This window comes from Oenanthe melanoleuca, chromosome 14 (genome assembly GCF_029582105.1).
Source record: "Oenanthe melanoleuca isolate GR-GAL-2019-014 chromosome 14, OMel1.0, whole genome shotgun sequence".
Classification (NCBI taxonomy): domain Eukaryota; kingdom Metazoa; phylum Chordata; class Aves; order Passeriformes; family Muscicapidae; genus Oenanthe; species Oenanthe melanoleuca.
In genome coordinates, this window is record NC_079348.1 from 10,112,126 (window position 1) to 10,136,973 (window position 24,848).

The window sequence follows — 24,848 nt, forward strand, 5'->3', positions numbered from 1 at the left end:
TGACAGCAGCAAGGAGGAAATAAGATAGATCAGAATACTCAGAGGGGGAATTCCAAAGAGGAAAACTAAAAGGAACCTCCCTTTTAGCAGCCCCAGTATAAAAGCAGAGTTACCTTTACTGGTCACTTGTCCCTGCTAAGAAGAGCTTGATCTTGTCACTAATTAGGAAAGGATCAATTTATTTGGTTGGAAACCAGAGCTGGATGACACCTGACAGTAACAGTTTCCATTGCTCCCCAAATTCTTGCTCTCCTTTTCCATTCCAGTTCAAATCTGTCCCAAAAGCATGCTGTTAAACAGTTCATCAGTAAGAATACAACCAAGAGCATGTGGGGCACTTACCTTGCAGCTCCACTTGGTGTAACAGAAGTGAAAGTGTCTTTCACATGTTCACAGACTCTACCAACACAAAATCAGTTTTGCATCTCATTCAAAGTCTCTTGCCATTGGCCCAAAATGACAAGTAGGATGTCCTGTGAAACAGGAGCTTCTGTGTCTGGCTGCACATGGTGTTCACAGTTTGCTTGTAGCAGCATCCAACAGAATGTTTGTTCATCTAATCATCACTTACCTTGCCATGCCTACCTGGTGTTAAGACAAACAATCTTTTGAAAACCAAGTTCATTCATGAGCTTCCTCTCATGATGCCTATAGCTGCTTTTGTGGTGAACTGCAAACCTATTTGCTTAGTTTTCTATTTTTAATTGTGCATAGACCTACACAAATTAGAAATTAATCATAAAAGAGACTGTACTCCAGAGTGAACAGATATTCTTTGTAGTATTATTCCTCTGGCTAGAGCTTTTAACAAAAGTTCCACCAGAGTCTGAAGGGGAAAGGCAATAGGATTTGATAAACACAATGACATCCAGACTCCCTGCTTCAGACAGCAAGATTTTAATCAGTGCCAGTAAGAAATGGCTTCTGCACAAAACAGCAGCTCCTATGAGCAAGTAGATGCTGACCTGTGTAAGAATTTTCTATTTGCAGAGGAGATCCACTTCTACCAGGTTCCAAGGGAGTATGCTCACTGAGAAGAGACAAAGCTGTTTCCTTCCTGGGAGCAGCTGATCTCTTCCCAGTACTTCCAGACATGGGGCCTGATCTCTGCTGCAGAACATCAGTATCTTCAGGCTCTCTCACACCCAGGCTGTGCTGGACCTCCTCTGTGCACTTTTAAAGAAAAGCAACATCTCAGAATAACAGCACTCAGAGCAGAAAATAATGAAAGGCTACACAAATACAGATTCTGTGTTTTAGTGCTCTGTTTTGATGGGAGACAATAAAACAATCACTGTATAAGAAATCTGTACAAAATTTCACATGGTTATTTGTTAGCTCTATTCTAATGTGCAGCACAACCCCTCAAGTGATAAACTCCTTTAGCAGCCCTGCAGGCACATCTCTCCAGCTTCTGAGGCTGAAATCCACGAGGCAATCCCTACACACATCAAGAACAAAAGTTTGGGGAACCAGAGTTCAGCTTATTACTGTGATTCCAGTTCATGACTGCAGTGAAGACTGGTTGTCCACCTTTTGTACAACACTCATAGCTGTTTGAAAAGTGCAGAAAGGAGAAAATCATAGTTCATCTAGTGGAGCAGTCTATAAGGGTGGTCTTCGAGGGAAAAGCAGACTGGAAAAGAAGAGACAGCTGAGAACTGCCTAAGCATTTAAGGTGACCATCAGCTTCTTTGCTTTGATGTTGACCGGGACACTATCCTATTGTCAAAGAAGGAGACATAACATGCTTAGTAGTATTGGAAGCACCAGCATAAGTGATACTAGGGTACTTTCTATGGTTTTCTACATTTAAAATATTAATTCTTGGCCTTAATTGGAATGGATATGATGATAAAGGTCAGTATTTTGCCCTCACATGAGCTGTCTTAATTTGTATCCTGAGGATTCCCTCCTATATTTTCATCCATGCCTTTATTGTCCCAAAATGTTTTTTCATCTGGTTGAGAGGCCAATCTCCACACAGAGTCAAGGTATTTGATTTATTTACAGTTCTGCACAGAAAGGGAGACTGGGTGGCAAATTCACAAAAGTAGCACCACAGCTATTTCATTATTAATACGTTTTGGCAAACAAAGGCATGAATATTCATTGGCTGCAAGTTACATAGATTTCTTATTAATTTGTATTCTATCTTCTATTAGTTAAAAGCTTCCCTCACTTCTCATGCTAATTAGTCTGTATTCTCAGTCTCACTCTCCTTTTGAGTGTTGCTCCATCAGCGCTCTGAGAATGTTTGTCCAAAGTCTGGTGAGATACTGAATGACCACAAATATTTGAGGCTGTAATCTGTTTTTGCATTTACTTGATTGGAAATTCTGAACCTTATGAATTCCTAACTTCACTTGAGAAAATGACATTCTGAGGAAGCTGCAGGTGTGATCAGCAGCATTGCAGAGTGTTATCTTGGTGTGTTTCACCTGCAGTGTTTCATGCTGCCTTACTGAGGTTCCTCATAGCATTTGGGAAGAAATACAGTAGGTAATACTAGAAATGTAGGCTTGGAAGGATGCTGGAGGACTTTGAAGCACAGTCAGTTTCTGAGGTGAGCAAGTAAGGAAAATATTTGATCAGACAGCTTTTAAAACAAACTCTAGAGAAAAAGCCCCACCCCTGCAATCCAAAAGACTGAGCTTTCACATTGAAAACATCTTCCAAAATATCACAGCCTTACTTTCCTACAGGAATTCAGTTTCACAATAGACATAGAAAGGTTTGCATTAAGAGCTGCAAGCTTTGGTGGAGCTGCTGAGGAAATCCTGTGTAAGTGTGTATATGTGATGGAAGGCACAACATTGGCAACCAAAGTTTCCTTAGACTTACCCAAAGTATGTTCCTGCAGTTCTGCTTTGCACAGTTCAGTAATGGGCTGGTGCTTATTCACTGAGGGCCATGTTCTCTGATGCTCATGGACATTGCTGCAAAGTCCCTATGGAATTCAGTACTGTCTTATGAACAAGGAACTGTGCTTCCTTGAAAATTCCTTTCATGTTGGCTCTGTATCTGAGCTCTGGTTTTCCAGTCAGCTACTGTCTTTAGCCTCTCTGGCCAAAAATTGGTTTCCATAGCAGAATTTTTGTTTGGATTCTTTCTGTCCAGGATGAATAGCTTTGAGCTACTGCTGATTGAACAATTTCTCATAGACTGGAAAGTCTATTTAATTTCCCTATTTTCTGATTCAAGCTGTGCAATATATGGACATCAGCAATTCACTACTTTGCATTACTGAATGACTTCCCTGCCTGTTCTACAGATTCTCTTTAACTCACATGCAGCTTTTGTAGATAAGACGGGTGTTTCATCGCAGCTGGACCTCTCTTAGGGATTACCATGGTAGTGTTCTCAAGATCCAAAAGAAAATGCATGCCTTAACTATGGAAAGTGCAAAGCAATAGCTACATAAGAAGCACCAAACAGTAAAAATGCATGGCCTGACTTAGTTCTCTTTTTCACACAGATTGTTTGTGCTGTGACACATTGTAAAGAGGAAAGTGAATTGAAAAGGAGAACTTGTGCTTTTGATTTCTCTGCATTGAGGGGAAGTATCACTTCTAAGTAAATATGGTGCTGCGCAAAGTCTACTGCTAATTTTGGAACCCAAATAATATTAGTAAAATGCCAGTAATTAATGCCACTATTTTTCCAAGGGGCAGTGACATAGATGAAAGTGTATCAGTGTAGGCCACATTATGTTCTTCAGCACATGGCATTTGGGTATGTCATGAACCCTGTAGATTTTATCTGGTGTCAAGACAGTAAGAAAATTTTTTTGTTTCTACAAATGCAAAAACAAATCCAGAAATAGAAATCACATTTGATTATTGTAAATTAGAACTGTAGAAGAACTTGAAACAAGTCTTCAAAGCTTAAGCCTCTGTAGTCCCCTTTCCCTTATCTTGTATCAGTTACAAGATAATCAGCTTTGGGTTCAAAGGCAGAGTACTTTTAGCTCGTTATTGCTTGGTATGTTTGCCTATAGCCCAGCAAAACGCAGGGACAGCTCTATAGAAACTAGGCTTCCTCCCAAGTTATGATCTTGCAGATCTTGTTGGAAAACTCTTTAGGAATACATGGGAAGAGTAAAACAGGAACAAACTTGAAATTCTTATATCTTAACATTCATTCAAAGTCCACCTTGCTTTTGATCTGTCTCCAATCTAGACATAACAGACAAAAGAATCCATTGTTTTGGTTGAAAAGCCTACAATCTCCTGGTCATGATGAACACTGCCTGGGCACATTTGCAGGTGAAAATTGCTTAAGGGGTGAAACTCTTGCAGAAAATCTGCTTTTCTCATGTTTAAGTGTCAGTCATGATGATGTACCACAAGCTGTTTGCTCAGTTGCTTGTCTGCTTCTGGAGGGAACTATCCTATGGAGTGGAGCTCTTTCTCCACAAGAAGTCTACCACTCTCCCATTAGTTTATCCCCTCACAGCCAGTCACATGTCCTGGAGCTCTGAGCAAGCATTTCCACCAGCATGTGCCAGCTGCCTGGCCTGTAGGTGCATTGAGAAAACCTCTTACGATTCCCTTGGTTTTCAAGTAGTCTGTGAACATCATAAATACACAGATCCCTTAGCATTAGAATTCGGACAGGCAGTGCACAACACTATTCATCCTGTTAACAGAAAGACTTTTCATTTATCTATAGCTAAGAGCATTAAAAGAAAAAAAAAAAAAAAAAAGAAAAGAAAAGAGATTTGTATCTTTCCTTTCACTGCCACTGGAATTCATACGAGTAGTCCAATACAAGGGCACACTGGAGCATGCAACATAAATCCCTGGTAATTTCCCTTACACTGAAATAAAACAGAGCAAGAATGGAAAACAGCACACAAATGCAAACTCCAACTAGCAAGGAAAAGGATGCATGCAAAAAACCACAGCCTGTGTCAAGTTTCAGGTTGAAGCAAAAAAACTGGGCAAAAATGATAAACTGACAGTTGAAGAAACCACATATTTTAGGGGCTTCCCTGGAGCATTTATGATCTTTGTCAACTAAAACACACACCAGCTGCAAAAGCTTTCAGAATCCACAGCAGACACAGCAGCTCTGCCACCAGTCAGTTGAGTGAAGGACCACTTACCATGACCCCCATTCCAGTAGTTGTGCTGTTACTGTAGCTGCACATAGTGATTGTGTTATCATGGAAAGGTCACAGCATCTTCTTTTTCAGGAGCTTCAGGTCCATGTTGTCACAGTTCTGCAGTGTGGTCTCTGGGCTGCTCTGCCGTGGAAAAGGAGAGCTCTCACACCCTTCTGCTGAAACTGCTCTGCTCTGCATGAAGGATTAAAAACAGACAGTCAGTGTATTCTCTAAGAAACCAACAGGTTTGGGTTCTTGCCTTTCATCCAAGCTTTATTCTAGTATTTTTAATTGGTGATTATTTCTAGATTTTGAAGGTGTGTGCCCCATGAATTCAGGCCCAGTCACAGGAGAAACATCCTCCAGTTGGGAAGTCAGGCATAACATGGGAATAGCTGTAGAGATGTCCAGCACAGGCTGGAACTTCCTCCACTTCTAGGCTGGGAGGTTGAAGCTCGTCATCTTTCAGGCCATAGAGGAAACTGTGGTCTCTTAAATCATGGCCTTGTTTTTAAAATGGGCTCATAGGCCACAGACATGAACCTTGCTTTCAGTGTTGCCAAAATATTGGGTCCCTGCCTCTAGGAGAGGTTCAGAGCTCCAGAGAGAGTGAGTTATGTCCAGCAGCACCTGGTGCATCTTGTAAAGAATAATCAGTCAATGTACCAGACCCCATCCAAAGCACTTAATATCCCTACAGCTTATCTGGGTGATCTAGGGACCTACAGACCAATCTGGAGCACCTTTTCCTCTTTATACCATTCAAACCTACATGAAACTATGGAGTTTGGAAATTTTAATACCTCAGATTTCCCCTCAAGTTCTCCATGCCTCAGTATAAGGAATATTAGGAAGCTGAAGCTATTTGGTGAACTAGAAAAAGAAGTATTAATAAATTAGGAAAGATACTATTGAACAATAATGCTATAGAAGTAGGGACCACAGGCTGCTTCAAAAATATTCACAGGTTCACAGAGAAATTTACAGAATTAAGAGTGGTAGGTACAGGTTTTTCATTTCATTGCATCACCTGATTAGAAACCCTTTCTTACTTTGTGTTTTGTCTATATTCTCTTTGCATATTTTCTGATAAAGTAATTGTCTTTGCCATCTCCTTGACACCAATTTAGAAGTGGAAATTGCCAGTCAAAATGGTTGAAGAACTGTCCAGCAAGATTCTCAGGGAGCTGAGTGAGGCTGTGTAGGTGGTACTAGGAGCCAGGGGGAACAAAAGAAAAAGGAAACATGTAAAAAAATCTAATGAATAAGCAATTTACAGCTTTCATTATCAAATTTAAGTTTTATTTCTGCAGATAAACCAGTAGAAGAAACACTGCTCAATTTTTCTTATCAACCTCCTGCTGTACTAAACCTCTCAACTGTTTGATAGCTGTTAGGGTCTTTTATTTAATAGGTTCAGATTATTTTTTTTCTCAGTAAGACTATAGAGGCTTAAGGCAGGAGAGCTATTGGATACTTGTGTAAGAGTGTACAGGCACTTTAAGTTCATGTATCAAAAGAGAGATGGGACTCTAAGCACCTCTTCTGATGAAATCACTTCCACTCTGGGAAATGGATCCCAGGGATCAGGGATAAGCTCTGCTTACTGAAGTAGATCTATGAAGTTGCTTAAACCAGACTTTTGACAGCCAAAGTTCCTTATTTTTGGAGCTCTCAATCTGAGAGAGGTGATTCGCAAAATGAACAACTACCAAGAATTGCAGCTGAGAGTGACTGAAGTGTTGAACATATCAAGAGATACATAAAGCTAAACACACTGAAAAATCTGCATCCAAGCTCTGGGAATGCACCCCAGGCTGGAAGACAGCCAATTACTTTGCTTTGGTGTGCAAAATAATCCAGTTATTACTGGATTAACAATATTCTCCAATATTCAGAGGAATAGAATACTCAACTGTAAATCCCACTGAAATGTCTAAACCAGAGAAAACCAGTCAAGTTATTCACAATATCCTTAGGCAGTTTACAGGGGAAGTCTCAGATAAGTCTCTGCAAGATGCTGGGAAGTGTTCCAAGGAGAAAGAGAAACCAGCTGACTTCTTGGAAATCATGTGAATAAAACACTATATTAATCTTAGAGTAGGCTCTATTTATTGTTGAAACAGAGAATGGGAGAGATTTTTCAGATATTCATATAGTTCTGATTCTCATATTCACTCTGATAATGCTCTACAATAGAAATGCCACTATTTATTGTGGGGAGGGAATTCCCTGTAAGGTAATGGCAAGGACAGAGAAGCATGTGATATATTTTTGAACTATTTTATGCTATATACTTCAGTCAGCAATTAGTGAAATTTTAACATATTCTATAATTGGTCTAGGCTGTCCTGTGCAAAAACCTGAAAACCAAACCACAATTCATAAATTCAGTGCAATGATCTCTTCATCTGGGGCTGTTGAAGCAGTATTTGAGGACTTACATCACCTTTAGGGTGTTGCTAATTTTCCCAATGTTCACATAACTTGTAGTTAAATTACAACTCAGAAAAAGTGTTGAAAATAGGACAGTTTGTTCTGTAAAATCCTAAAAAACACAGGATGCTCCTAATGAGGATTCTTTTGGATGTATTAATTTTAAAACAAGGAAGCATTCTTTTCTAGCAAACCCCAAATGAAGACATTTGTTTGACCAATGATTCCTCTAGAGAGCTAAGGATTCTTTCTAGCTCTCAATTTTTTCTAAAAGAATAAGCATATAATATATATGGCTCATATAATAATTGAATAATCACACAGCATATTTTCATATAGCTTCTTAGAGAATTTATCAAAACCACTTGCATGTGACAATCTCCCATGGGATTATCTAATATAGTTTGTTAGGAAAATAGATAGTCTCTACAGTGAGCCAGTGGAGATAAGCACAGGAAGGAGGGAAAACTAAGAAACATTTATCTGTTTTAAAATCAAAACACAAAACACAGATCCTGCTTCTTTTCCAGTTATTTCATCACTCATGAAATCGGTTAGCAGCAGCAGAGTAATAAATCAGATACCTAATGCTGTGACAGGCTAATTGGCCCCTCTCCCACAGAAGTGCTGTTTATATGGTAAGGGATCCAGGACACAGTTATCTTCTGGTGCCTTAGAATGAAAATGCAATGGCTTGGACAATACAGCAGCATTACAGAATGACTAAATTCGAACTATGAGATTTGCTGGCAGAAGAGCCCTGGGAGGTGCAAGAGGAGCTGCTGCAGGAGCTGCTGCAGGAGCTGAGGTGAGTGATCTGGCAGCCAGGGGGATGCGAGAGCACTGCACTGCTGAAGGCTTCTGTCACTGAGTTCCGGGAGCTGCTTCCGAGTCAGAGCCAGCTCTGTTTGAGTTACTGTCATTTATGGCTTGTAGGCAGAAATGCATGTTGATACAGGAATTGAAGTCGAGGTCAGCTTCAGCTATGCACATAATTATTTAATAATTTTATCTCATGAGAGCTCTCAAAGAGAGCTATCTCTTTATATCTCCTTGGAGAGTAGAAGCTCACTTCAGTATTTTCATACTGTAGGTTATCATGAGCCATCCCATCAAATAACAGGTGCCTATTCAGTTTTTTTAGTGGCAGTCTAATGTATTTACTAGCACACTGTACAAGTTGTTTTAACACTACAAAGGACAAAATATTAACATCAAATATGAATATAAAAATGTTAACTTCATTAGTCATAAAATACACCTTTTCTCCCTTACAATTATAATCCTACTAGTAACAGTTTATTACTTTTTCTTACCTATTAAGTATTGCTTTTTTCCACTAAGTCTTGCACAAAGCCGCTTTCCAGTTGATATTTTTGAAAAGTTCACCTCAGTAGCTTCTGTACTTACTCAACAATCTGGTTTAGTTCAATGTTTTAGAAAAGTCTAGGAATTTATTATTTTGCAGGCCTATTTAATGCTAGTAACTAGATCTACACCTAACTGTGATTTATCAGATCCTCCTTCACCCTCTACTTCATAGTAAGCTGTCCAGACTATTTTCCCCCATTATTGTGAACCCTTACCCCTATCCTGAAGTTTGGTTGTCTTGTTTCACTTCTTTAACTCTGCTGCATAATCCACCTGCACTTTAAATTAAGGCACGAAAAATTTTTATCACGGAATCATAGAATATCCTGAGTTAAAAGGGACCCAGAAGAATTGTTGAGTCCAGCTCTTGGCCCTGCACAGGACAGCCCAAGAGTCACACCCCGAGGGTTTTGTCCAAACAATTCCTGAGCTCTGTCAGGCTTGGAGCTGTGGCCACTGCCCCGGGGAGCCTGTTCAGTGCCCAACCACCCTCTGGTGAAGAGCCTTTCCCTCATATTCAACCTAAACTTCCCCTGACACAACTTCAGCCATCCGCTCGGGTCCTGTCACTGATCACCACAAAGAGATCCGTGTCTGCGCTCTACTTCCCCTTGAGCGGATGTTGGAGACCACACTGCGGTGTTCCCTCAGTCTGCTCTCCAGGCTGAACAAGCCGGGTGACCTCAGCCTCTCTGAGGGGCCGTGTCATCCCCACTGTGCCAGTGGCACATCCACAGTGCCGTGGTGTTGTGGTGCCACCGCCTGCCCTCAGAGCTGCCCCCACAGGCCCAGGGCCGCGGGGAGCGCGGGCAGCGCTGGCCCGCCTGTGGGTATGCGCCAAACGCGACAGGCAGGTGTGCGCCCATACTTGTACACCTACGTTCACCTTTCCCTCCTCTCCTTCTTCCTTTCAGGGTTTGTGTTCAGCATGAGACCCAGCGGCCCTGACCGGAGGGTGCGTGTGGCGAGCCCGCGGGCGGACAGCTGACTGACTGCGCTGAGGGCCCCTCACGCTGCTCAAGCCCGCCCGGCCCGTGCGGGGGGCGGCCGCAGGCAGCCCCGCTCCGGGGTGTCCCCGGGCTCTCCCGAGCGCTGCCCGGCGAGGCGCAGCCGCCGCGGGCTGTGCGAGGGGCAGAGCCGCTGCAGCCGCAGGGCCGGGCCGGAGCTCGGCCCCTTTTCCAGGTGCGGGCCTGCAGCCGCGGCCGGCATGAAGCAGGTGGGGGCGGCGGGCGGGCCGCGGCCGCCCCGGGCCCTGCGCGCTGACGGGCTCCCGCCGCAGGCGCTGGTGGACGACACCGAGGATGTGTCCCTGGATTTCGGCAGCGAGGAGGAGCTGGCGCTGCGGAAAGCGCGGATCAGGTAACGGCGCGGAGGCCGCAGCATCGCGGCGCCCGGGCGGCCCTGGCTGTTCCGGTGCACAGAAAACTCCATTGAAACGCTTCATTCCCGTTTTTTACAGGGACAGTGGTCAAGCGCTGGAACAGGCTGTCCGGGGAGGCTGGGGGGCCGCTGCCCGGGAGATGCCCGGGCCGGAGCAGGCGAGGCCGGGCCCCGCTGCCCGGCATCACGCGGTCACTGGAAATGAAAACCTGACACATCCAGCATCCCAAACCGCGAGCAAACAGTGCTTTAGTTAGAGCTGGAGATCTCAGCTCCAGCAAAGCCCGCTGTGCAGCAGTGCTCAGGCACTTCAGTGCACACCTGGCTGAACAGCCAGATAGCTGCAATAAAACTGTCCTGATTTCCTACCAGGGATGTGATGCTGTGTGGAATATAAAGTACCTTATACTTGTAGACATTACCTGAAAAAACCCAACCTGTTAACCCATCTCATGTGTTGGGCTTAGCAGTCTACCCTCACCAGAGGTGTCACTCTGCAGCTCTGGACACACAGAGGTCCCAGGTGACAGAGCTGTTCAACCAGTGGCTTTTGAAGAATCTCCAATCAAAGATTGTGAAAGGAAGAGTTTTATGTCAAAAGGAATTAGGCATGCACTGATCAATAATGTATATAATCAGCTTTGATTTAGATTGCTTTCTTCTTCCTTGCCCCTGTTTGGTTTGGTCCATTACAATGATAATATTTCTTGTAGGTGTAAACAATAGATATTGATATTATAAAATAGATAGTAAACCTGGAACAACATTGTCTGAGATAACAATACATCCTGAAGTATCAGGAAAAGCAAACAAACAAACAAACAACAAAAAAAACCCCAAAAACTAGTGTAGAGTGCTGCTGTGGCACTTCTGAGCAGGTACCTGGAATGATTCTCTTGTAGTTCACTGGCATAGCTTAGGCCTGACCCAAATTTGATTATTTAACATGGGATGCAGATAAATTGATTGATTACAGCTCATTCCTATCCTAACAGGCATGGTGCTCACAAACTGAACAGAGGTTATTGTAACAAGGTAAATGGCAATCATTGAGCCTTGAGGCTCCACTTCTACATCAAATGGATGTTTAGATGCAACAGGAAAACTAGAAGTCCAAGCAAGTGCATTTCTGTACTTTCAGGAGCAAATGTATGCAAGCTGAGCCAGGGCAGTGTTGCAGTTTCCTTTTTCCTTTCCAGGGTCTCAGTAAGTGCTCAGCACTGTAATAAATGAGAGCTTCTTGCTCATGTGTTTGGTTTGGGGTTTTTTCTTTTGTAGATTTTTTTTTGTGTTTTTTTCTTTTGTTTTGTTTTGTTTTATTTTGTTTTGTTTTGTTTGGTTTTTTTTTTTAAATGCGTATGTGTGTGTTTTTTTTTTTTTTAGTAAATACCCTTTAATGTTTGACATTGAAAAAATTCAGCATCCAAACAGTAATCCTGTTGTAATCTGCCTTCCAAAATGAAACATGACTTCTCCAAGGTTACTGCCACATTTGAAGCACTGATCCATTAGAAAAGCTCAGACAGCCCTGGTGTGCTTTGGGTTGTGATCTGTGAAAGCTGCTCTGGACACAAGGGTACCACTTCCATAATTGACTCTTAGATCTTCTTGACCAAGATCAAGGCTCAAAGCAGCAAGGCAATGTCTGTTTCAGCCAGTTCACAGCATCCACTCCACCCACCTGGCTGCTTATGGCAGAAAAAGCCCCTTTGCTTAAAATGTCACATGTTCAGTTCTAAGTCAGAAGACGTTTTTGGAAAGTTTGAAGTTCACATGGGCATGACCAGGAGTAAATATAAACTACACCAGTGCATCACTCTTCCCTCTCCAGTCATGTGTGTACTACTAGAAACATAGTATTGCTAGTGAAAGATAAACACCAGAGCAGTTAAACAGCTATAGACTAATAATATAACAGCAAGGATATTTAAGTTATAATACTTATTATACATATGTAGTTATAGTTTAAGTTTATAATAAGCAATTGTGTATGTTTTATATGTCTCATTTTATTAAACACAATAACAGAATAACATTTAATAGTAAAATAATTGATTATGCCCTACTTTTGTTAATTGGCCATTCTACTGTTAATTATTCACAGAGGTGTAGGAGCTTAATGAGACTATTGTTGATTTAAATATCTTATATTTTATTTTATTCTCTAAGCTTCAAGGAAGAAGTTACTTAACTGCAAGAGCCTGTAGTTAATTCTCACTTTCAACTAATTAACACAACAACTGTACAGAGTAAGATTTTTACTGGCATATTACCCTGAACATTGTACTGTGCTCATTACAGCATTCTCCAGCCTCCCCATCCTACTGTGCAGGCCAATATTCCATGATACTTAGTTACTTCTTTCAGTGAAATTTCCCTTTATTTTGTTACAGACAAATTTTTTTTCAATGAGCAAAGTGTAAATACTAGTGAAATTAATAAGCAATAATTCAGAAGAACTGTTAGATTCCTTCATTTTGCATGTCTAAAAGGAAGTGTTTGAATTTAGACAAGAAATATGAAAGTTCATTTTATCTTAGAGCAAGCAGCTATTTTTTCTTTTTTTTCTTTTAGAGCTCATATTTTGTTTTCAAAACTGTTCTGAGAGGCATAAGAGCTCTCTCAATTCTTTTGTGCTTTGCAATGTTGATTCACTTCATGAAACAACGAGGATTTTATGGTACTGGGTTGCACACAACCACTAAATTCCTTCACAGAGTACCAAAGATTCTGCTGAAAGCCTTCATATTTTGTTCTGTCTTTGAGAAGGTTTTGACAGGAACGCCACATGTCTTTTTGCTTTAGACTGAAGCTTGGCTATTGAAAATACCATTATCAAATTGCTTTGATAATGAAGTTATACACCAACATTGAAATAGTAGCAGCTGCAAACCAAAATACCATTATAAACTTGAAACAGCTACATTGTGCTATATTGTCAGCAAGTACTGTAACATTCCCTCCAGTCTCATAACCTCATATATGCTCTGTGTTTTCTCTTTTCTAGGCACCCATTGGCCACCTTTTTCCACCTGTTTTTCCGAGTGAGTGCCATTGTTACCTACTTGTTCTGTGACTGGTTCAGCAACAGCTTTGTTGCCTGTTTTGTCACTATTCTCCTCCTTCTATCCTTTGACTTTTGGTCTGTCAAGGTAAGATAACCCTGAATAGTAATTACCTTGGAAAGCATTTCGTTTGTCATTAATTAAAAAAAAAAAAAAAAAAAAAATATGTATAACGACAGAAGTGACAAAAACATTGCATTTTGTTAAGTTATTAAATGTCTAGCCATTTTAATGAAACTGTTCACATATGTTAGTTATTTAGCAACATGTTTTCTATGCCTGACTACTAAGGTCTATTAATACAGTGAGAAAATTTCTTTGCCATAGGTAGGTTTGTATGCTTTTCCCCTTAAAAAATAAATTAAAAAATTAAAGTAATACTGGCTTTCAGTAGTGGATGCCCAAGGATGCTGAGATCTGCAACCCTGTGCCCAGACCCCACAGTAGGGGCTGCAGAAGACTCCTGAAAGCCCAGCTATAGCTCTGGTGCTCTAATCCCATGCAGGTAGGTGGGTCAGGCCAGCTCAGGATCCAGGGGTTCCACATGTGGAGCAAGGCTTTTGTTTTGTAGAAGTGAAGCACTGATGCAACTCCAGTATTCTGAAAGCTTTAGGTGTTCATGCAGGTGCAGAAATATTCTCTTGGTTTGTTTCCCCCATCCTACACAGCTTACTTGCTTGCCATTAATGTCCCATTTTTCATTGTGTTTTGGTCTCATTATTCCTTTTTTACTGAGGAAGTTTGTTTATTTGTTTATTGGGTGCTTGTCCAACTAAGTGACTTGAAAAAGAGCCTGTAATTTCTTATTTAAATAAGTGCTATTGTGCACATTATCATATTGAAAGAGAAGAAGCCTCTAAATTTGTAACTTCACCCATCATTAATGGCTGTTGTATTCAAGCTGGCACTCAAGCTTTTAGAAGTAATTTTAGTATTTGATAAAAGGAGATGATTTTTGAATATGCTTGTCTTTTAAATTTTTTCTCTTGCTATACTGACTTGTGCTACTGATTAATGTAAATAATGGTTTCATCACTAGAATGTGACAGGAAGACTCTTGGTTGGTTTGCGTTGGTGGAACCAGATTGATGAAGATGGAAAAAGTCACTGGGTGTTTGAAGCAAAAAGGGTAAATATATTAATAGAAGGAGGCACAGGGCAAACAATCCATAGGAAATGTGTAAAGCTGATACCAAGTCAAATAAAGTAACAAATAGAGCACCTTTGTAACAGTTACTTTTTATCCACCTTCCATAGAAAACAATGTCAGTATTTAGGTGCAAACACTGGTTTGTCACATCCGGGAAGTATTCAGGGCAAAACAGGTCTCTCAACATTGTCAGCATATGGATCAACAGAATAAATATTCATAGCGTGGTGCCGTAGGTATGAAATACTTCTGGTAGTTCTATTTTATTTTCTAGTGTGAATATCTTGTAACAAACACATCTTCACATAGGTAATCCCAACACAGACAGAATCCTCTTCAGGAAAGATCTACGTGGCAAGCCATGCTGATAGTTCAGATTTAGTATTTTGAAGTTATTATTTTATTCATGTTCATGGAATGTGGTAGGAAAGAGAACTGGATCACAGAACATTCTGATACTGCCAATGCCCTCCAAACACACTGAGGGGGAAAATAAAGCAAAGCACTATAGAATAGCATTTGGCATCACTGCCAGAGTCAAGACTCAGGGTTTTGCTTTGACTTGCTGACATTCTCCCCACAGCCCCACGGAGCCTGGCAGAGCAGCAGCCAGGTGCTGCTCACCAGGACATTCTTTGGAGCCCTCCAGCCGTGCCTCCAGCCCGGCCGGGCTGTCCCGCGGCTGTCCCGGTGAGCGGGGCCGCAGTGCCCTCTGCAGTGCCCTCTGCAGCCTCGGCTGCGGCTCCGGGGTGTCCCGAGCACAGAACACAAATTAACGTGCTCCCTGTGAGTCTAAGGGAGGCCTGAACACAGAACAGAGGAAACTCTGCAGGAAAGAATACATGGAAAAATCAAGATACTGAAAATTAACTCAAAAGCTTTTCAGGAGGAAGAGTCCAGAGGTTTTCTTTTCCAACTGTGATGCTTTTGTTTCAGAAGTTGGCACTAGTGGTTGTTGAGTGGTCTGAGGGCTTGAGTGAGATTTTGAATTTTGGAAAGGTCAGAACCTTCTGAACAATTATCTTACTTTAGGGGTTTTTTTGTTCTTTTCAAAGTGTGGTGAGTGATGAGCCCTTCGGTGTAGATAGAGACATGTGAGTTGTGCTGACCTGCAGAAATCTGTAAGCAGGGCTTTGCAGCCTGCTCTGAAGTTTCTGCTCTCCCAGAACAGACAGAGCACAGGGCATAAGGCTGCCTTCTGCAGTTACAGTGTGCCCAAATCCAGCATGACACAAGAGGCATTTTCGATGGTTCCTAATTCACAGAATGTCAGCAGAATTCAGAAGCAAAACCCAAGTATTTATGTAATAGGAATACATAATAGTTTATATAATAGGAAAGTAAGCTTCATGCAAAATTTAAATTAAGCTAAGATACGACATGTTTTTAGGAAAATGCGCACTTTTATGAGAATTCCAGTCTGAACTAGAACCAACTGATAAATCCAATGGATGAAAATGCTGTCATTTATACCAGGGTATCAGGAAGCAAACAACATGAGCTACTTCTTAGTTAATCTTCTATGCATATGATAAGTGAAATCTTCCTCTTCTGTTCATTTGTCATTTATTGTGGGTTTTGACTTTGTGACTAATAGTCTCAATGAATTTTTTCTTGCAGGTACCTGCAGTAGCTGCCTCAACTGAAGCTGAAGCCCGAATCTTTTGGCTCGGTCTCATCATCTGCCCAGTGATCTGGACTACGTTTCTCTTTAGCACCTTGTTCTCCTTGAAGCTGAAATGGCTGGTGAGTCAGAGGCCACTGAAGACAATACTGGTAGAAGGAAAACCCAGATCTGTTACTAACAGATTGGTAACTTTTAGCTGCACTTCTTTTGGGTTATCAGATGTCATCTCCTTCCCCTAGGGAACCTCAAGTGGTAGGCAAAATTCTGGGCTTCTGTTTAACTGTAGCAACTTACTCTGCCCCAACTTACTTCAGTCAAATGAAACTAACAGGAGACAACAAAAAATGAACCAGTGATGTTGGTTTCCAAGTTTTTAGTTGGTTTCCTGGGAATTTAAATGCACTTACTCTAAAAAACGGGGATATCTGGTATCATTCCCTATTGAAAGAACAGCACCATTAGATCTTAAAATTTCAATAAATTGAGCTATAAGTAAGTATTTTATAATTACTCTACTTATGAGTCACCTACATAAAAAAAAACCCAACACTTTTTTCTAAACACAAGAGGAAATTTACCCCATATTTTGCATTACATTAAGATATTTTTGTCTATAAAATCTTCACATTTTTCCCTTTAAACATTAAGTGCTGTAAACATTGTGGCTAATTGCTACACTATTCATTATGTTAAGTTCCCAGCCATGCTCAGTACCATTTCTTACTTTAGTTTGAAAAGATAAAAAGCACCTCCAACATATGCAGCTATATAACCAGTAACAGCCAAGATTGCATATTATCATTCAATTAAACAAGAAATTCAGTATGGGCATTTGCAATAATAATTACAAATCACTAACTGCTTTCTGGTGCCCCTAAACAAGCAATAGTTAAAATTAAACCAGCACTCTTTGTTCATGGCTCCACCTTTATTTTTGAAAAGCAGAGATTGTTTGCTAAGCCAAGAGCTGCTTGGAGACAGAACTCTTAACTGGAATAGGAGGCAGGTTGCCAGGTGCTTGTAAAAGGCAAGTTACATAAAAATAAAATCACTTCTGGGAAACTATTTCTGAAGGCTGAGAGAAACATTTTTATAAGTTATTGTATTAGACAGATTGGTTCCACCTGCAGCTAAACCTAAAGTACCACAAAAGGAGCCAATTATTTTCACTGCCTGCCAATGCTGGATAGGGAATCTATCTATGGATGTTCTTTGTAAATATGTAAATTACAGATCTTATTTATTTATAATAAGTTGCTTGTCAGCTGAACAGACCTGCAAGTGTGCCATGTATCTGGATGTAATAATTTTAGATAGGAATGGGACTTAAAAAAGGTGAAATGTTTCTGGCATCTGTTGAGTAGGTCCTTTTTTAAATAAGTACTTTTAGGAAAGTAATGAAATCTTTCAAGATACAGAATGACAAAACTGGTATTGGTGTTTTGATAAGAAGGGGTATTTTGTAGGAAGGAACTATTATATTTGACATGATTGGATGTCTTTGAAGGCCATTTATTATTGGAAGGAATGTCCCCCCATTATGTGGATAGTGTGTACACACACACATGTATATCCTAGTCAATGCATAGCCATGGATTTGTTCCTGCTGAACTCTTGTTTGTCCACAGGCTCTCGTGATTGCTGGGATCTCTCTCCAGACTGCTAATTTATATGGCTACATCCACTGCAAGTTAGGGGGACAAAAAACCATCAGCAGAGTAACCTCAAGGTTGTTTGGCACCACAGATGTTCCCAAGAGTGAGTACTGAGCTTCAGGCCATGGGGTGGCACAGCCCAGCTGCCTCTCAGGGCTGGTGCTGGCTCTTCCCAGGTCTGTTCCTGCAGTGGGTCCAGGGTGACCCCGAGTCTCCAGCAAGCCTCTCTGGCAGTCACACGTGGAAGAGCTGTAACCCCAGGTCACTTTGCTCCATGCCTGGAAGCCTGATGAGCTCCACAACTGAGCTGCTTCCAAGCTCCAGAAGAATGTCCTTCAGTTAAATCCTTGGAGTTACTATAATTCTAATGCCTCTGCTTAAGCACAGCTGGAAGAGCCATCTTCAACCCTCAGGCTTCCAGCTGGCAGCTCCCTGCTTCTGTAAGAGATCCCTGTGTCCCAGGTTATGCTTACAGCCAAGTGTGCTCTGTTCCCTCAACAGGACAGAGCAGGAGAATTTCAGAAGATGGCACAAAAGAACATGGCACAAGGAAGAGTTAAAGGATGAGCAGTAAAAAAAGTAATTCATTAAAGTTGTTCTTCATGGGAAGGTATTTACATAAAGCTCTTCTAGAATTATGCCTGCATGAAATAAAGTCATTTGTGTTTGAGTCTTTACATCCTGGAAGGTTTAATGTCTTCGTTACTTAAAAGCTTCACCAAAAAGTTGTTTATGTGAGCACAGGCATTGCTCATGGTTTACAAGGGGCTCGCTGCTTTCAGAAAAGTTGTCAACTAACCTCAAACTGTTATCTTAACCAGGAACTACATGTAATGAAAAGACAGTGCTAATTTGTTTAACTTTGGAACTACAATAAACAAAATCAAACTGTCTTTCCCTCTTGTACACAATACTGATTTTTCAGAGCTTTCAAGCTGCAATCCCAAAGGCCCTCTTAGTTATTAAAAATACTGATTATTTTTATTTTTTATTTAATTTATAAAACCCTGAAAAATTGTATTTAATTTTAAAAATATTGTTTATTTTTTAATGTTCAGGCTTAGGGTCAAATACAAGAAAACACTATTTGCGTGAAGTTGGCAGTATGCATAGTTTAAAAATCAATCTTATTTTGATACCTGGAAAAAAATAAATAAAGCAGTGCACTTGTACTATAGTACTACCCCAGCTTTCACTCTAGATACAGATCTTTTCCACTGAAAGGAGACACTTAAATTATTAGGGAGAGAGAATGGGCATTACAGCTCATCCTTGTGCAGCAGGCAGGACAAAGGCTGCTACACATGCCCCAGTGTCAACCCAGCATATTTTATATTCTACCTCCTAAAAATGTGGATTGTATCCTCACCTCTTCAACTGCTACCTTCACAGTCAGGTTATTGGTACCACGACACTGGAGGCATAATGCACTTGATAATCCAGATGCAGACTGACTCACAGCTTTCTAGTGAAGGAAGAACTACAAAAATCTTGAACTTTTGGAAAAAACAAAGGCCTTTATATTAAGAATTTATTTGCAATATACAAAAAGAATGCATTCCTTTAATAAATCAAGGCGTACGTTGCTTTTCTGTAATTATGAATGAACAAAAATGAACTACATTTTTGTTCCGTTTACAGATTACATTATCTTTTCTTCTTGCAAATGGTGTTGTTCACAGTATTCCTGAATTCCTGCAAAGATGGAAAAAAAGAATTGTAAGTACCATTTCAGCTGTACATCAGAAGTCTGTTGTTGCTGCATCTGTCCCCTGAGGGTCCAAATATCTGAAGTTGGGCCTTTCTTACACTGAACGTGGCTTTAGGATTATTTTTAAACAGCACAGGACCCGCTGTTTAGGGAGTTTTTGCCGGGGTTTTTTTTGTGTAACTATAGGTAGAAGTGGAGGCATTGGTCAGTCAGCTGCCTCCCACTGGGTTATGGAGAGCACCTTTGACTTCTCTGAAGTCAAACATTGAAACCAGTTATCAAATACAATTTCGTTAGCACTTTAGCCGCCAGTCAGAAGTGATGCCCAGAAACAAACCGTCTTTGCACCTGCTACTTTCAGAATTGCTGTGCACCTCTCCTGATTTTATTATTTGTGGCACAGTAACACAAGCCTGTTTAACACCTTTGTATATTGCAGCAGTGCTTGGAACTGAGGGGATTCATTTGCACAGTGATTCTCAGACTCACTTTGAATGATCTTCCTGTAAGACAATGTAGCTGGAGACTCGGGTGCTTCGGCCAAGAAAGACTGGCCTCTGTCACAACTCTTTCCTTGACGGACAGAGAAAAAACACAGAAACAAAGCAACAGGAGATGAATTTTCCTTTTTGTAGCTTTTATCCTATCCCAATTACACTTTTTCACACAGCCACCTGCATCTATTCCTTTTAGGAAGCCGTAAAGTCAGTAACAAGACTAGAAATACAGTGTGTAGTTTGACAGAGGAACAGTACTAGTAATATTACTAGTTCTAGTAATAGAAACCTTCTGTTGGGAGTACTGAACTGCTCCTTGATATCATTAATTCAGGTATTAATTGGTAACAGCTAGTGGGCAAAGAACCATGCCTCCTCATGACCCACAAGAGAATTTGGGCAGTGCCAGTAACAGTGAGGTTAAAACACTGGTTCTAATGCCTAACATCTACAAAATATTCTTCTTTGAAGAACTCTGCATTTCCAGGTGACTACACCAAAGAGAAAGACATGCTGTATTTCAAGTATGATTACAGAGCTGAAAAGATGCAACATATAATCTTAAGTGATCAAGGAAAGTTTAAGGAAATTACCCCAGCAATTCCCTCATTCCACACCAAACTATGTCATAGTTCTAGCAACTTTTGATTCAAAAAACTATTCTGTCTAAAAGTGCTAATAGACATCAGTGCCCACATCAGGGTTTTCAGCAGTAACATCAATACAGGAGGAACAACTTGCTTTAAGTGCAGTGCAACAAGTGACTTTACCTATCTGTGGATCCAGAGGCACTTTACCCAGGAGAGAAACACTTAAGTTCTGGCACATCTTCTCTGCACCACCAGTAGTCGGGGGAAAAATCTGAGATTCATTCTGGACATCAGGAAAATCAGAATTAAAATACTGCAGTTATGAGAATAAGGCATTTTTGGAGAGATGTTTGATATCCAAGCAATGCCAAGGAAAGAACATTGTAGTACACAGCCAGCCTTACCTTACACTTGGGACACACAAAGCCACTCATGTTCTCTACCACACCGATGATGGGCAGCTTCACCTTGCGGCAGAAGTTGATCTCCTTCCGAACATCCTGAAGTGACACTTCCTACACACATTAGCAAACACTGGTATGTCAACTGTAATGTCCCATGCCAAATCCATTCAGTTACCTCCTTGGAGCTACTTTATAATGAATGATCACTGCTGTCTGTAGGAACACAAACCTGTGCTATAAGCTCTATCAACAGAGCAGGTACAACACTTCAAGTCTACTGGATGTGATTCTGTTTTGAAATCTGACTCTAGTCAAGATTCACCCACATTTATGGTTTTTATCTCCTATGTTCATCTCGTATATTTTTTAAATGCAACTTTTTCACATTTTCTTCTTACATAAGAACCCTTGGTATTCTCCACAGAGTGAGGAAAAGAACCACCAGGCTTACACTAGTTACCTCTTTTCAAATTAAATTTAAAATACCTTATCCTCTCCTCAGACTTTTCATGTATATGACTGATTTCATTCATTCTGTTCCCTTCCTCCTTCACCACCTCTCTGGTATTGTCCTCGACACTTTGCTTTCTTTATGTGTTATCCTTTCACCTATTGTAGAAAGACTTCATGTCATGTGCTAGTTTGATCTCCTGTTCTGTTCCAAACCAGACATGAAAACCTTTGTTTGAACTGGGTGTGTTTCTTCTTATGAACATTCTTCTGAATATTAATATATGAATATTAATGAATGGTGAGTAAATTACAGATCCACAATGATGTGAACTGATCCTGAAGGAGGAAGTGAAACACTGCATTTCCTTTCACCACACAGGTCCCAACAAGCTTTTGATTGGGAACTGCTGTGGTTTAGTGACCCATGTGGATCCTCATCCAGCTCCACTGAGACACCATCTAACCCACAGCCCAGCCAGCTGCAGGGGCAACACAACAAAGTAATTTCCCTGAGATTCTGTATCCTTAGATTTCTGTGAAATCAACAGCTTGTAACCCAAGGACTGCCTTTAAGTGCCATGATGCTTCTCTGGTGGAATTTTGGCTCACACCTGGGGGGTGGTGACAATGACAGCGCCGTCGATGTGGGTGGCACTGAGGTACTGCACGATGGACAGGTGCTCATCTGATGTTCCTGGGGGCGTGTCCACGATCAGGTAATCCACTTCACCCCAGTCCACATCACGCAGAAACTGCTTGATCAGCCCTAGAGGAAAGGATAAGAATGTAGAAGAGAAAGAAGTATCTTCTTGTATTTCAAATTTCAGGGTCTTAGCTAACTACCCTATCTACATTACTAAAAAAGTTCATGTTATTTCCACACTTGGAATCTTCCAAGTATGTAAATTACCATTGGTAACAGTCAACACATACCATTCTTTTTTGGTCCTCTCCAGATGACAGCATCATCAGGACTACTAAGCAAGAACCCCACTGACATAACACCTAAGTTTTCTTCAACATACTGAAAGAAAAGTAAAGAAACATAATAGTGAAAAAAGAGTAGAGAAACCAACTCTAAACCCCTATTTTACAGAAAAAGCAGATGAAGGAGAAGTCAATTAAACAAAGGCAGAGAACTTTATCATTTATCATAGGACATTCAAAACTGCATCTTGTGCAACACTCACCAACTACACTAAGACTGAAAAAATGAAATTGTTGCAGCAGTTTATGGAATTGCTGGAGACAGTGTAAGGATAAAAGCAGCTTTCTGTATCAGCAATAGCTGCCTTTCTAACAGCATGCACACTACAGGGGATCTTTAGACAAACACTACTACAAAATCTTCACTGCATATTCTAAAGATTAGTAAAGTTTTTCTTGGGTGAAAGATACTTCTTGGCTGTCATAGAAAAGATGACACACTACAGCTGCATGATACCCCAAAATAACAAACTTGAGTAACTTATATTTATTGCCCATATAGCAAAGTCAGTAAATACAATATAATAAAACAATTTTAGAAATATAGTATTACCAAATTTCACACTCTGATCTACACAGTCTATATCCTAATTTTATATGCTATGCATACCTATTTTATAGATAAATTCTGTATTTTATAGAACCTGGATATATATTCTATAGCATTCTCTAGATATTCTATAAAACATGGATATAGGTTATATAGATGTACAGAATCTGGACATATAGACTATAGATTCTACACCCTATATACGTAGATTCTATATAATCTGCATATTTAAGTCATTAGAAGAAAAATTAACAATAGTATCCCCTGCTCCTCCCTCACGTATTTTTCATTGTAGAAGATGGAGCCCAACCATCCCAATGAACACACCCAGTGAACTTTATGAAACAGCTGCACCAACTCACCACTGGAGACCATCCAGATCCACTCTGATGAACCTAAAATTGAAGTAATACACAAATACACAGATGCAGACATTACATAAAACATGAACATAAGTCAAACCTGGGCAAAGAACTCTCCTGCCTGCAGGAACAATCCTGCTTCAGTGGGGCAGCTGAGGTAAAAATGCAGGAGCAGAAGATCTCCAATAATAAGTGAATTATAACTGTTCAAATATTATGCAAGTTTACTCATTACTTTATGTATTTGTAAGAAATATTCAAGGGCTGATAAATCACATCATGCTAATACTACTCAAGTTTCAAGCTGTCAGCATTATATGGCTAATATGCAATGAATGTTGGTTTGCAGAACTGCTCATCCTGAAAGCAGATGACTCTTTTGCAAGATATATTATGCTGAACTTCTCCATCTCACCTCATTTCCCTACCCACTTCCTCACATTTCCCATTATGCAATCCTTTTAGAAGTTCTACATCCAAAAACCCTGAATATGCTAATGAAAAACGAAGGAAAAAAAACCCAAACAAGGCGTTTGAGCATTCGCTCACCTGTTCTCCTTCTAGACCCATCATTTTAGGAATCGATGGCCCGCAGATATCTATATCCAGAAGAGCAACCTGGAAAACAAACCAGCCAACCTGCCCCACTGGAAATAAGGTATCACAGCGGCGTCTCTAAAGGTGATCTCATGCACTGAAATCACTGCAGCAAGGCTCATCCAGGAAAGTCGAACTTTAACGAGCAGGGGCACACGATCGGCACCTGCCCACTGCGGGACCCCGCCGCCCGTCCTGTCCCCGCCCTCTGCGCACCTGCTTGGTCTCGTCCGCCGCCAGCCCGTGCGCCAGGAGCGCGCTGAAGGTGCTCTTGCCCACGCCGCCCTTGCCGGACAGCACCAGCACCGTGTGCCGCACCGCCCGCAGCCGCGCCCGCAGCTCCGCCGCCTCCGCTGCGGAGACACCACGCTGTCAGCGGGACGGCACCGGTCCCCTAAGCCGGCACCGGTCCCCTAAGCCGGCACCGCGTCCCCTAAGCCGGCACCGGTCCCCTAAGCTGGCACCGCGCCCCCCGAGCCGGCACCGCGTCCCCCGAGCCGGCACCGGTCCCCTAAGCTGGCACCGCGCCCCCCGAGCCGGCACCGCGCCCCTGAGCCGGCACCGCGCCCCCCGAGCCGGCACCGCGCCCCCCGAGCCGCCCCCCTCACGGCCGCGGCACTCACCCGGGTCCGGCCCGGCCGCGCCGGCCGCGCACAGCCCCTGGTTGGGGCATCCCTGGCAGGCGGCCGCCCTGCCCGCCTGGGCGCTGCCGGTCCCGGGGCACTCTGCAAGGGACAGCGAGAGATGGGCCGCGAGTGTGGCGGGCGAAGGGCCCGTCCCGCCCCGTGCGACCCCGCCGCTCACCCTCCGGTGCGCCCGGCGCCTCCGCCATAGCGTTGCGTCACTTCCGCCATAACACCGTGTCACTTCCGCACCGCCCCCGGACAGGGCTTTGAGCCCGCA

At 41.7% G+C, this 24,848-nt stretch overlaps 2 protein-coding genes across 3 annotated transcripts; one reads left to right on the top strand and one right to left on the bottom strand.

Moving 5' to 3' along the window:
• Positions 1–9,837: 9,837 nt before the first annotated feature.
• Positions 9,838–18,471, top strand: TVP23A (trans-golgi network vesicle protein 23 homolog A). 2 transcript variants are annotated; one of them, XM_056503401.1, is made up of 6 exons: positions 9,838–10,276; positions 13,305–13,449; positions 14,402–14,491; positions 16,133–16,258; positions 17,768–17,897; positions 18,296–18,471. In XM_056503401.1, exons 1-6 carry the CDS (start codon positions 10,125–10,127, stop codon positions 18,352–18,354), a joined length of 702 nt encoding a protein of 233 aa, XP_056359376.1. In that variant the 5' UTR covers positions 9,838–10,124; the 3' UTR covers positions 18,355–18,471. The 2 variants fall into 2 exon arrangements, with proteins under 2 accessions (XP_056359376.1, XP_056359377.1); XM_056503402.1 differs by having other exon boundaries at positions 9,846–10,276; positions 13,305–13,341.
• An 814-nt stretch (positions 18,472–19,285) lies between these two features.
• On the bottom strand, positions 19,286–24,848 carry NUBP1 (NUBP iron-sulfur cluster assembly factor 1, cytosolic). The gene is made up of 11 exons (XM_056503400.1): positions 24,750–24,848; positions 24,569–24,670; positions 24,162–24,298; positions 23,898–23,966; positions 23,349–23,381; positions 22,383–22,473; positions 22,061–22,215; positions 20,997–21,107; positions 20,773–20,875; positions 19,995–20,078; positions 19,286–19,489 (listed from the first exon to the last, which is right to left on the bottom strand). The coding sequence occupies exons 1-11, from the start codon at positions 24,775–24,777 to the stop codon at positions 19,437–19,439; spliced, it is 966 nt and encodes a 321-aa protein (XP_056359375.1). The 5' UTR covers positions 24,778–24,848; the 3' UTR covers positions 19,286–19,436.

Coding starts and splice junctions, on each gene's coding strand:
- TVP23A (XM_056503401.1), top strand. CDS start 10,125: ATGAAGCAGGTGGGGGCGGCGGGCGGGCCGCGGCCGCCCCGGGCCCTG. Junction 10,277..13,304: donor CTGCGGAAAGCGCGGATCAG/GTAACGGCGCGG, acceptor TCTCTTTTCTAG/GCACCCATTGGCCACCTTTT. Junction 14,492..16,132: donor GGGTGTTTGAAGCAAAAAGG/GTAAATATATTA, acceptor TTTTTCTTGCAG/GTACCTGCAGTAGCTGCCTC.
- NUBP1 (XM_056503400.1), bottom strand. CDS start 24,777: ATGGCGGAGGCGCCGGGCGCACCGGAGG. Junction 24,671..24,749: donor GGCGCCGGGCGCACCGGAGG/GTGAGCGGCGGG, acceptor TGTCCCTTGCAG/AGTGCCCCGGGACCGGCAGC. Junction 23,967..24,161: donor CGGCGGACGAGACCAAGCAG/GTGCGCAGAGGG, acceptor TTTGTTTTCCAG/GTTGCTCTTCTGGATATAGA.